Consider the following 13,732-nt stretch of genomic DNA (forward strand, 5'->3'; position numbering starts at 1 on the left):
TTCTTACTGTAGTGACACTGTTTGCTCTACAGGAAGGCAGCGAAAGAGAGCTACTGCAGCAGCAGCTCCAGGAGGCCAATCGGAGAGCCCAGGAGTACAGGCACCAGCTTCTCAAGAAAGAGCAGGAGGCAGAACAGTACCGGCTCAAGCTGGAGGCCATGGCGCGACAGCAGCCCAACGGAGTTGAGTTCACCGTGATTGAGGAGGTAGCTGAAGTGGATGCTGTAGTAGTGACAGACGGGGAAATAGAAGAAAGAACAGCAGAAGTGATGAAGTCAGGAAGGACCACAGAGCCTCACACTAGTGTTTCCATAGAAACCATTTCATCTTAACACGCAAAGGCCACAACTTGTACTCATTCCTCTTATTTTTAAGAAGAAAATACAGAGGGCAAGCATTGTGTACAAATTAGGACTGTCTTTAAGAAGGGAACAGTAGCAGGGCTCAGTGCCTGGGCCAGGAAAGCTGTTTGTGCAGCTAGAGACTCAGAGCCACGTTAGGGGCATCTAAGGGACCAAAGGACCAGGATCAAATCTCTCAGCACACGTCATTGCTTTAAACAGAGTACTAAGCATTGCAGGTTGATTTTTTTTTTTTATAAAAAATAATTAACTTTATATCAAAAGATTTTAAGATAATACTTGTAATACATATACACCAAGAGCCTTTAATAATTATTCCTGAGATCTCCAAGTGATCTGAAGTTTGCCTTACTTAGGTTTATGAACTGCTAAGGTTGTAGGAAGACTCTTCGCGAGGATGAAGAAAAGATACCATACATTCCTTCCTTTTCCTTTTTTTTTTTTTTTTTTCTTTTTTGCGGAGAAGTTCAAGATAGGGTTTCTCTGTGTAGCCCTGGCTGTCCTGGAACTCACTCTGTAGACCAGGCTGGCCTCAAACACACAGATCTGCCTGCCTCTGCTTCCCGAGTGCTGGGATTAAAGCCCACCACCGCCCGGCTAAAGCTACCATACATTTCTAAGAAGCAAGCACACGGGCTGCTCCTAGTTAATCCACTGTCCACTGAAAAGGAATCTATGGGCTAGGAACAGTAGTACATACCTGTAATGCCAATGCTCAGGAAACTGAGACAGCCAGTGAGTGTGAGGTCAGCAGGAGCTAGAGAGACTCCTTCGGTGAAAGAGGGCCAGATGTCCTTTTCTGGCCTCTGTGAACACCCTGGCATATACATACAAATAAAAATTAAAAAGTTAAGTAAGTTAGTTGAACGCCAAGGTTCGCCCTTCAGGATCAAGAGACTACCACGAGATTGAAGCCAACTTGAGCTCCGTAGTGAATTACAGTGCAGCCGGGCTACAATGTGGGGCCTTATGCAAGAAAAGAAAATCAAATCATGTAGTGGTGCATGCCTCTTCCAGCACGCAGGTGATAGAGACAGGTGCATCGCTGTGAATTTGAGACCTGCCTAGTCTACAAAGAGAGTTAATGGGATGGCCAGCACTACATACAGAGACCCTGTCTCAAAGGAAAAAGAAAAGAAAAGAAAGCAGAGAAAGCTTGTGATTGCCAATAAATTGTATGTTCATAGCTTAGACGTCAGTTAAAAAAAAAAAAAACAAAAAACAACAAAAAAAAAAACCATTAAACTAGGCATAGTATTGCATGCTTGTAATCCCAGCACTTGTGAGGCTAAGACAGGAGGATCACTGCAAGTTCATGGTCAGCTTTGACTATTGTAAGATTTTTCTTTAAAAAAGAAACAAAATGGCTAGACTTGATGACCCTCATCCCTGTACTCGGAAAGCAGAGGCAGGCAGGTCTTTGGGGTTCTAACTAGCCTGGTCCACGTAGTGAGTTCCCGGTCAGCCTGGGCTACATAGACTCTAACTAACAATAGCAAAAAAAATCTGAGGACATTGCTCAGTGGGACAACATGGTGCCTAGCATGCAAGGAAGTCCTGGGTTCCTCCTTTGGTGCTGTATGTACACAACAAAAACGAGGGGCAGGAAAGCAAAGAGAAAAACAATTAACATCAAACTTTTAATGCCAGAAAAAAATTTTACTTACGTTATGGGGAGTGTGTGTGTAAAGCCTGAGTCCCTCCTGAGACTGGGCAGTCTCAGAATGAGGCTTCTGAGCTATGAAGCTCTGGTCTTGAGATGGAAACTGTATGAACGTTATAAGACTACAATCAGGAGGGTCGTCAGAATACTGCTTCTAAACATCTGTTTATATAAATCAAGTTTGAACTTCTAAATTGTATAAAGTTGGGTTGAATGTTGTATGTCACGTAGGACATTGGTGCTTTCCTGCAGCGCTTATCCTGTGACGAAGGCCAGTGCTGTGCAGGCCTGTTTCTGTTGACTGCTGCTTTTGCTAATGTGGGCCAATAGAATGCTGTGCCTTAAGGTGTGACAAAGGGGGCCTGCCTGGGTCACTGCCACAGAGCAGAGAGCCATACATCCGAGCCCTTGCTGTCTTCCCCTCTCTCTTACTCTGCTCAGACACTTTTGCATAGATTTTCAGTGCTGGGTTGTTGAGGTGGGATTGGGGCAGGTCTCTGTTATTAACATGAAGTGGTTTTTGTTTATATAGCTGGGCGCCATGCTCTTGCCTGGAATCTCAGCATTCAGGAGGCTACAGCAAGAAAGTTGACATGAGTTTGAGGCCAGCCTGAACTACAGTGTGAGAACCTGTCTCAAAACCAAGGCAGCTGAGCATTGTGGCTCATGTGGCTGCTGCAGGAGGTTGCCTGCACTCTGAACATAGTAAGCTCTCTGAGACAGCATGAGCCACAGAGACACCCGTCCATCCCCGTCTCCCCCCGCCCCCTTTCCCCAGACAGGGTTTCTCTATGTAAACCTGGCTATCCTGGAACTTACTCTGTAGACCAGGCTGGCCTTGAACTCACAGAGCTCTTACTGCCTCTGTCTCTCCAGTGCTGGGATCAGAGGTGTGCACCCTAGCTGAGACACCTGTCTTAAAGAGAAAAGAAAGGGCTGAGACTATAGTTCAGGAAGAGCCCTTGCCTGTCATTTTATCAGATCCTAGTTCAATCCTTAGGACTGCAAAAAACAATATTTTTAAAAGTTTAAACAGGATGTGATAGTACATGTCTATAATCTCAGAACTGGCAGAGGGAGGCATGAGGTCAGAGGTTGAGGACCATCCTTGGTTATTTAACAAGTTTGAGGTCAGCTTACCTCCCTCTCCCCCCGTCTCCCCTAAGGGGGAAAGGTACCTGATAGCAGAGGAAAAGGCCATGTAGACTTTTTATTGGAAATTAGAAGAAGCCAGAGGGGCATGTGCCAAGTGCACACCTGAATGACTGTTGAGAATGCAGTTTCCTAATTAATGATCATGAAGAAAATGGGTATTTTTAGCCTGGAAAAAGCTTGACAGTTAACATGGTTCTGTTTACCTTGATTAGTATAATAATTTGTGCAGTGTTCCAGAGGTGTGGATTCATTTTTGGCTCAAACATAATTCTCTAACTCAAAATTAACAAACAGAATGGACTGTTAGAGGTTTATAGGCAAAAATGGCTGTTTTCAAATGACTCTTGGCTGCTGGCACCCTGACTAGGTCTGCTCTGTGTGTCCGAGCATCAGAGACTGTTCTAGTGCCTCAAGAGTGTCTGGAAGCATAGTGGAGGAGTCTGTGTGTCTCTGAGATACCTGGGAATGGGGTGCTAGCAGTAGGTGCTGTGTGTGGCATCTCAGAGCCATGGCTAACTAGAGGGAGCAGGTTTCCATTCAGATGACTCTGTTTACATTCTTGGAGCATATGTTGACTTTAATTCCCTCCCACCTTTTAAGGGGATAGAGAGTGTCTGCAGAGACTGTCCACGCCTAACCACTTCATTACCTTGCTAGTTACTGTGGGGATGGATCTGTCCATCTACTCCTCCCCTCTGAGCAGAGCTTCTACCTTAGGGGGAGCCTGCTTCATTGTTCCAAGTTAATTTTGAACATGAGGTCTCCGTTGTTCATCTCAAAATGGAAGTAGGTTTTGCTTTTCAGTTATATGGTCATGAAGATGAAAGGGTGTGGGAGAAGACTCTTTCAGTTAGTTAAAAATGTAGGTATTGGATAGCCAAGCATGGGGCACATGTGAAATCCCAGCACTGAGAGGCTGACGCAAGAGGCTCAGGAGTTCGAGGCCACACTGGGCTACATGACGGCACTGTCTCAAAAACAAAGATAGGACTGGATAAGAACACGACACACAAGAGTGAAGGCCCAAATTCAGATCCTAGCACCCACTCTAGCAAGTCCTGGTGCCGTAACCCTAACCTGTTAGCAGGCTGAGGACGAAGGGTTACTGGGGTTCAGGTTCAGGGAGCGACCCTGTCTCAAAGGGGCACAGCAGAGTAGTGGAAGAGGGCACCAGGGTTCTCTTGTCCCTCCACGCGCAGGCGCGTACCCCACACGCACAGACAAGGCACTGGGGAGGAGAAAGGAAAATACACGAGGACTGTCTCCTGACTTCATGTAGCCTTCTAGGTCAGACTTTTGTAAGTTTGTTGCTTTTTAAAGACAGGGCCTTACTCTGTAGGTTGACTTCAAACTCAGGGCAATCCTCCTGCCTCAGCCTCTTGAGTGCTGGGACCATAAGTGTGAGCTCCACGTTTGGACTGGGTCAGTTGAGAAGATCTCCCGTGGATCTTTGGGGTGGAGAGGTCCAGCTGATTGCGAAGGCTGGGTATATGAGAATCAGTAGCAGAGGAGCTGTCCGGGCTGCAGCTCAGTGGAATGCCAGCCTAGGGACTCGGCTCCAGGGCAGCTGCTGCGTGAGTGCCAGTGCTCTGCTAATTCAGGGATGTAACCCCACATTTGCATCTGGGTTGTAAGTATTTCCCCCAAAAAAGAAAAAAAAAGAATGTTGCAACTTGTGTTCTTCCTCCTTCAGGGAAATTGATGGCAAATGTGTAAATGTGCCTTCTGCTTCTGTGGGGGCTTGTCATTGTGATGCCAAAGCGGAGCCCTCCTGGCTGCTATGGGAGAAGGGGCCTGGGGGGGGGGTTGCTCCGAACTCTGTGCCTTAAAAGATACTCTGTCAGATGTATATGTTCTTTTGTTTTTTTCCAGACAGAATCTCACTGTGTAGCTCTGACTGGCAAGAAACTTGCTATGTAGTCCAGGATAGCCTCAAATTTAGAGATCCACCTGCCTCTGCCTCCTGAGTGCTGGGATTAAAGGTGCCTGGCAACAGATAGTTTTTATATCCCTTTGCTGGGTGCATGTTAGTATAAATGTATGTAAATGCATAATGATCTTTCCCAGTTTTCTCTTTGCGGTTCAGCTCTAAATTATCTGGGATAACCTGGAAGCTTATTAAATACATAGATAGGGGTTTTAATCCCCTTAATCCACTGGGGAGCAGGGAATAAGATAACAGTGAATAAGAGAAAATATGAGCGTTGAGGCCCAAGGAGCTGGTTCGTGCTCACAAGGGAAGCCAGCGGGTAAGTGCAAAGACACCATGGTCAGTGCACAGCAACCAAAGTGAGCTTCCCTCTGTGGCCGTTTGTCTTCCTCCTGTTGAAGCTGCCTTGACACTTAGAAAAACCCTCAGAAAAAAAAATTTAAAAAAAAAATTACTAAAAAAAAAAAAAGAAAGAAAGAAAGAAAAACCCTCAGAGATGGGTGTGGTGAAGCACATATTTAGCCCCAGGACTCAGGAAGCGGAGGCAGGTGGATCTCTGTAAGTTCCAGGCCAGCTTGGGTTAGATCCTGTCTCAAAAGAAAAGCCTCCAGGCTTCTGGACAGGGAAGAGCCCGGATGAGGGGCTGTGGAACTGAGCTCTGAAGCTCTACTTCCCCAGCTCAGCACCTCACCGTGCGAGAAATAACTTACTCCAAGAAAGGTTGTGTGGCTGTCCCTACGTCAGCCACCTCCAGGGCTAGAAGAGCTGAGGCCCATGGTGAACTCCTGTCAGAGTCTGACAGTGAGCAGGGGTCCCTTTTTGTCCCAGTTCCTGGAGACCAGCTTTCTCTTCTCTCCTCATGCAGATAGACGTTTCTGTCAAGGCCACCAGTATGCACTTTAACTTCTTACCTCCTTTTTATGTTTTGTTTTGCTTCGAGACAGGGTCTCTTTCACCCTAGCCAGGCTGACCTGGAACTCACTGTGCAACCTAGGCTAGCCTCAGACTCACAGCAGTCCGATGCCATGGCCTCTCACACCCTGGCTTACAGATGTGTCACCATGACAGACCGGCTCTAACCCCGTCGGAGTCACGCTCTGTCTCCTTTACTCACAGGAAAGATGTTATATTTAATAGCCTTGGGCCTCTGGTGCTGTCCTTCTGAAGGCTTTAACCTCTCTGGGGCTGGGGGAGGAGGATAGTCCTAAACTCTGCAGTAGTGAGTGATTTGTTACAGTCAGGAAGTTGTGACCCTCTGTGTCTTCTTCCCTGACCCCACCCTCTACTTCTGTTCCTTCCATCCCTTGGCTCTTGTGGTAGGAAGGCTTTGCCCGGCACTGGGACGTAATTAATTAGTCGGTCATCTCTAATCTTCCGGGCTCCTCTTTCTCTCTCCTCCTCCCCACCACGTTTTGCTCTGAGGTGATTTGTTTCTGAGAATTAACTAGGTTATACTTTGTATCTGTGTTCCCGCTTGGTTTCTGGCATCTTGGATGTCAACTGTTACAGTAGCAGCTCCGCTCCCGGCCTCGGCCTCACCCAGTGTGTCCTTCTGCCAAGGCCATTTGGAGGCAGATGCCCAGGAGTCTTCACAGTGTCCTCTTGTTCTTCAAGTTGTCTGGCAGCTTTGTGTACAGTAAAATTGCAGGAAAACTTAAATAAAAGTTTCTTTTTTATTTAGGATAAAATACTTCCATTCTAATGAGCAAGTGTGTGTGTACATGTGTGTGAATGAGCATTTATGTACATATACCTATACAGATCTATATTATATATACGGTTTTGTACTATCATTTAAAATAAAGACATTTCTTAATAAAACATTAAACATTAGTGTTGTTGAAGTCTTTGGCAAAGATTGTCTCTGCTGTCTCTGTTACAATGAAGCAGCCAGACTAAAGTTAAGGTGTGTGCCAGCCCCAGTACCGAGATCTCACCTCGGTGTCTTTATTTTCTTTTGTTTTGAGACAGGCTTTCTCTGTAGCTTTGGAGCCTGGAGCCCATCCTGGAACTTGCTCTGTAGACCAGGCTGGCCATGAACATGAGATCCACCTGCCTCTGCCTCGTGGGTGCTGGGATTACAGGTGTGCACCACCGCCCAGTCGCTCAGTTTCTTTCATGTGTAAGGAGTACCAGGCTGAAGGCGGCTGGGTAAGAAGGGCGGAGGATACGAAGGAGACTAAACATAAACAGTGTTGCTGCCTTCTCGGGACCATCAGCTGTGTCTTGCTAAAGATCATTCCAGCTGGACTTCCTGACAGCTTATGTCCCCTGCACAGAGAGACAGGACCCAGGGTTCTCACCTGATGGCCCCAGCTCCTCACCACCTGTTGTAGCTGCATGTGGCCTTAACTGCATGGCCGAGGGAGGACGTGCTGGACAAAGGCTTTCAGGTGCAGCCTGCTGTGGGAAGAGCAAACCCTTTTAAGTAACCCCTCACTGATTCTCAGAGTGAACTTTGGGGGAGTCCTGCCTCAGTTTGTCGGTTTGTCATCGGGACCTTAAGAAGAAGGGTAGACACCACTTATGTCTCCCTCTGGGAAGGAATTTTAGAAACACACAGTGGAAACTCACATCTGTAATCCCAGCATTCCTACTGTGAGATAGGAATGGAGCCAGGAGAATCCCAGAAAGCTTGGGGGCCTCCTAATCTGGCTACTGCAAACAAGAAGCCCACAATTGAGCTGTGGTGCGCATGCACCCATACTCATGCAAGCATAAACATAGCAAAGTTTTTAAATTTTTATGTGCATTGGCGTTTACCTGTATATGTTGTATGAGGGTGTCAGATCCCCTGGAACTAAACTTACAGACAGCTGTGAGCTGTCATGTAGGTTCTGGGAATCATCTCTCCAGCCCCCATATATAGTGGTGTATTATTTGTGTTTTAATAAATAAAACATGCCTGAAGATCAGAGGGCAAAGCAGCCACACTGGTCAGCCTTACAGACAGTCATAACACACATCTGTAATCCCAGCAGTCACACTAGCTAATTATAGAGGCTGGGCAGTTCATGCCTTTAATTCCACCACTAGAGAGGAATCTAAGACCTGAGGAGACAGCTCTCAGTTAGTCTTCAGTCTGAGGATTCGTGGAGACAGGATCTCGCCCATTTCAGTCTGAGGAAGAGGTAAGAGCCAGTGGCTGGCTGCTTTGCTTTTCTGGTCTTCAGCTTGAACTTCAGTATCTGTCTCTGGGTTTTTATTATTTGTGCTACATTTTATGCCCAACTTTGGGGTACAAATCCATGAAAAAAACGGCATAGACCAGATTTACACACAAATGAGGTCAAAGCCCTACAGGCTAGTTTTTCTTTTCTTTTTTTTTTTTTAATGTTTATTTAACTTTTTATTTTACGTGCATTGGTATGAAGGTGTCAGATCCCCCGTAACTGGATCTTTAGACAGTTGTTAGCTGCCATGTGGGTGCTGGGAATTGAACCCCGGTCCTCTGGAAGAACAGTTAGTGCTTTTAACCACTGAGCCATCTCTCCAGCCCTAGGTTTTTCTTTCTTATCACTAAAAAGAATAGAGAAGAACAGCCTAAGGTTTTCAAATAAACAACCTTAATATATCCAGTAGCCTTTCAGGGATTGCCAAATGATAGAGTAAGAGCTGAATGGACTCCTGTGCCAATGTTAGAGTTAAAGAGATCCAAGGAAGCAATAGTCTCTTAATGGCAAATGTTAAACTTATGGTCAGTTTATAGTAGAATTATAGTAGAATTATGGATAGAGTTGGTTAAAGCTCTTTTAGAGCTTGGTCTACAATTATAATGGAGTACCTCATTTAGAGAATAGGTTAAGACTATTGAACAACAGAGTGAAGCTAGAGGTACAGAAATCTCTAAAGACCAAATTCTTGGAAAAGGACATTAAGCTACTGTTCTGTTCTTCTGTTTTTTTCTGCTTGCTCTTCTTCAGACGCGAAAGGATGCAACACACAACAAAACCCAAGTGGAGCACGAGCTTTGTTGCACCGTGCAGGAGAGAAGGGGAAAAGAGAGCTACAGACGGCTTTCCAGCCTTTTAAAGGGTTCCCCACGCACGTGTGTGCGTCAGACGCCACGTTCTGCACCTGCGCAGCCTTTGCGTGGAACGCTAGGGGCTCCTGGGAAATGTAGTTCCCCAGGCGAGCTACGCTCAGGGGCCTTCTGGGGAATAACAGCTACTATAGAAAGGCAATCTCTATATGATGGTCATATCCTGGCTTTGTGCCATGCAGCAGCTTTAAATGCTTGGGGCAGAACTGAAGAAATAGGAAATAGGATTGAATCATTTACTAAAGTCATACAGGGCCCACAGATTTCTTAAAGGTTGACATCCATAGTAAATAGAATGATAGCAAATTCAGGAGCTAGACAAATAATTGAATCTCTGGCTTTTGAAAATGCTAATTCTTTTATTTATTTATTTATTTATTTATTTATTTATTAAAGATTTCTGTCTCTTCCCCACCGCCGCCTCCCCTTTCCCTCCCCCAATCAAGTCCCCCTCCCTCGTCAGCCCAAAGAGCAATCAGGGTTCCCTGCCCTGTGGGAAGTCCAAGGACCACCCACCTCCATCCAGGTCTAGTAAGGTGAGCATCCAAACTGCCTAGGCTCCCACAAAGCCAATACGTGCAGTGGGATCAAAAACCCATTGCCATTGTTCTTGAGGTCTCAGTAGTCCTCATTGTCCACTATGTTCAGCAAGACCGGTTTTAACCCAGGCATTTTCAGACCCAGGCCAGCTGGCCTTGGTGAGTTCCCGATAGAACATCCCCCTTGTCTCAATGGGTGCACCCCTCGCGGTCCTGAGTTCCTTGCTCGTGCCCTCTCTCCTTCTGCTCCTGATTTGGACCTTGAGATTTCAGTCCGAAAATGCTAATTCTTAATGCAAAAGGATAATTAGGTCGTTAAAGGCCAGGTCAACACCTTTGGAGGAATGGATCTGAGATATAATTAATATTGAATCTCATTACCGTGATAATACTTGGATAGGAGAGGTGATTTCCAGAGGTTTGAAGAAAAACTGAAATGTCAAGTGTTTTAATTGTGGCAAACAATGTCATCTAAAAAGAGACTGTAGACAGGGTGTTCCAATGTTTTTTTTTTTCCTAAGAATAATCCATTCAGAATGCCCCTCTTGTCTGGATTATGCAGAAGGTGAGGCAAAGGTAGGCATTGGACTAATGCATGTAGGTCCAGAAGAGATATCCAAGGTACCCTTTTGCCATTGGGAAACTCCTTGAGGGGCCTCTTGCAGGCCCTTATGCCAAATCCAGTTCAGTCATTTACTGCCATGGTAGAGGAAACTCCTTCCCAGAGCAATTAAAGAGCCTAGTGTGTATTGTAAGAAACCATACTGCTCTGGATAATAGAACAGGTATAGAAGAAAAAAATCAGGAGAAACAATAAAACAAGTACACACATCTATAAATGAACAAAGACCAAAATTAAAGATACGAATAAATGATGTCATTGAAGGTCTGGTAGACACAGGTGCAGATGTATCAATAATTTCATCAGAATCTTGGGATCCGAATTTTTAGGGACCAGAAATTTATCTCAGGCAAAGAAAAACACAAGATGGGTTGAATGTAGGGCCAGGACAGAGAGGGATATTGCAGCACGCCGCTCCCACCAGCAGAAGAGACGACCGCAACAGGATTCTTCTCAGAACACACTTTATTGGAGCACTTACACTTGAGGTTGTAAAGAGGCAAAAGACCCCATCCCCGTGACGCAGAAGAATATATATGGTGCCAGACAAAGCCCTGACGTGTCATCAACCCAATGGCTCAGGCCAGAATGGAGTGATCGTGCCAGATTATGATTGGCCAGATCGGATGGCCATATCGAAAGACTCCCCGCGCTGGGGGGAGCTCACGCGCATGCGCACAAGTTGTCTGTCAAGTTTGAAGTGGAACAGCAAACGGTGCCCAGCCTCCGTGCCCACGACATGAGAGCGCCATGGCGCACGCTACATCTCCGCGTGCTATATCTCCGCGCGCTACAGGATATTAAAACCATATGTGACTAACATAGCAATGAATTTGTGGGGATGTGATTTGTTATAGCAATGGAATACTCAGATTAATACTCCTCCAATCTTAGAAACAAACCATAAATTATTTTTTTCTGGGGAAAATATTACAAGATATTATAAAGAACAGTCACCAACCATTTGGGTTGTATAGGGCACAACAGCTGCTGATCTTCCAAAGGCACCAACAACCAAACCTTTAAAATAGTTGACAGACAAACCTGTATGCATTGCACAATGGCCTTTAACAACAGAAACTAAGGTTTTAGAACAGCTGGTACGGGAGCAACTAAATGCTCATCATATTGACAAATCAACCAGCCCTTGGAATTCTCCTGTATTTGTTGTTAAAATGAAATCTGGAAAATGGAGAATGGTGACAGATCTAAGATCTGTTAATGAGGTGAGTCAGCCAATGGGCTCTCTACAGTCTGGAATTCCTTTGCTTTCTCTATTACCTAAGGGATGGCCTCTTATAGTTACTGACTTAAAAGACTGTTTCTTCACTACACTTTTACAAGAAAAAGACAGAAAATTTTGCCTTCACAGTACCTACTTATAATAATTCTCAGCCTGCTAAGAAACATCAATGGAAGATTCTCCCACAGGGAATGATCAATAGCGCCACCCTGTGCCAGTATTTTGTACAGCAGCCATTGGGAATGATAAGTAAGCAATTTCCTGAGTCTATAGTTTACATGGACAACATTTTGTTATCGGATTCACATGCTGATGCTTTAGAAAATGCTTGAAGAAGTAAAGAAAATTTTGCCTTGCTGGGGATTACAAAGTGCTCCTGAAAAAATACAAAGAGAGATTCTATTAATTATTTAAGTTATAAAATAGGTTTATAAAAAATTAGATTCCAAAAGGTACAAATTAAGAGATATTGATTGCAGACTTCCAAAGACTGCTAGGAGACAGTTCCCATCTATGGCCCACTATTGGGGTAAAATCTGATGAACTAATTAATTTAAGCAAAACTTTAAATGGTGGCAGTGACTTAATCCAAGGAAATTATCAGCTGAAACTGAGAGAGAATTGACTTTGATTAAAGAGAAATTACAGAAGGCACAAGTGGATCGGATCGTGTGGATCCAAATCTTAACTGCATTCTGGTCATAGTACCCTTCAGACATTCCCCTACAGGAAATTTAATGCAGAGGGAAGATATTATCTTAGGATGAGTCTTTTTATCACTTAAAAAGAGTAAAAAATTAAAACTTGTGTGGAAAAGTTCTCTGAGTTAATTCTAAAAGAGAAATTGTCATCAGTTAGCAAGAAATTACAGTATCTTTTAATAATGATGAAATTGACAAATTATGAGCAGAAAGGGAACCCTGGCAAAGAGCTTGTAGTAATTTTGGGGGGAGAGATTAACAACAACTATCCCAAAAGCAAGAGAATTCAACTAAAGAAAACTAGCTGGATCCTTCCTCGCATTGTACAGAAAACACCAATAACTGGATCCCCTACATTCTATACTGGTGCAAATAAATCAGGAAAGGCAGCTTACAAATAAGCTTTAAGTAAAGTAGATCAAAGCCCTATGGTTTTGTCCAAAAGTCAGTATTACATGCTATTCTCATGGTACTAAAGGATTATTTATTTATTTATTTATTTATTTATTTATTTATTTATTGAGACAAGGTATCCTTGTAGCTTTGGAGCCTGACCTGGAACTTGCTTTGTCAACCAGGCTGGCCTCAAACTCACAGAGGTTCACCTGCCTCTGCCTACCTAGTACTGGGATTAAAAGCATGTACCACCACCGCCCGGCAGTACTAAAGGATTTTAAAGAACCTCTCAACATAGTTACCGATTTTCAAATGCAAAAAGAGTTGTTTTGCATATTGAAACTGCTGAATTTATACCAGGTAATATAGAATTGACTTCATTATTTATTCAGTTACAAGATATAATCCAGTATAAGCATCATCCCATCCATATACACAGCACACATACTGTACATACATTTCTACTCTTGTTCAACGTATGCCTAAACAACTCATTTAATAATATAATATAAATTTCTAGTCCTTCAAAATTATTATTACTAACTGTTTAAGACAATAAGGAAATGCAGTTAGTAGTTAATCACCTATTAAAATTGAACTTGTAGTCAAATTAGGTATGTTTTTAAGGTCAAACAAATATATATTTTAGATAGACAGGCCATCCTCAAACACTTCAGAGATCTACAAAATATAGCATTTTAGATGTTTTAATAACATATGCTCTTTTTTCATGACAGTGAGACATGTCTGCTCCTGGCAGCCTCAATCCACTTCAGAGAAGATAATGGGCATCGAGGAAACTTCATGTGGAGTTTACTTTCTTTGTGGCAGAAGTAAGCCACTGGGCAAGAAAATGCCCTTGCCTGGACGGCTAAGAGTATGCTGTCCTAATCGGACAAGCACGACGCAAAAGAGAGTTTCTGGCAAATGTTGTCAAGTCGGGGGGAACAACCCTTCAGAATATCCTACTTTGTTTTTTTTTTCTTTTTTTATTTTTTTATTTATACATTTTTTTTTAATTTATTAAAGATTTCTGTCTCTTCCCCACCTCCGCCTCCCCCTTTCCCCCCCCCCCCCCC

The 13,732-nt window shown here is 44.0% G+C and overlaps 1 protein-coding gene across 3 annotated transcripts in view; it reads left to right on the top strand.

The window, feature by feature from the left end:
- Gabpb2 (GA binding protein transcription factor subunit beta 2) overlaps positions 1–8,294 on the top strand; it is a 35,839-nt gene extending 27,545 nt beyond the window's left edge. For all 3 annotated transcript variants that reach the window (XM_050124538.1, XM_050124540.1, XM_050124541.1), the window contains exon 8: positions 33–8,294. In XM_050124538.1, coding sequence (XP_049980495.1) covers positions 33–332 — 300 coding nt within the window. In that variant the 3' untranslated portion in view covers positions 333–8,294. The remainder of the gene's footprint in view (positions 1–32) is intronic.
- Positions 8,295–13,732: the final 5,438 nt, after the last annotated feature.

Source organism: Alexandromys fortis, unplaced genomic scaffold (assembly GCF_014885135.2).
Source record: "Alexandromys fortis isolate MF-2015 unplaced genomic scaffold, M_Fortis_MF-2015_v1.1 scaffold_218, whole genome shotgun sequence".
NCBI lineage: Eukaryota > Metazoa > Chordata > Mammalia > Rodentia > Cricetidae > Alexandromys > Alexandromys fortis.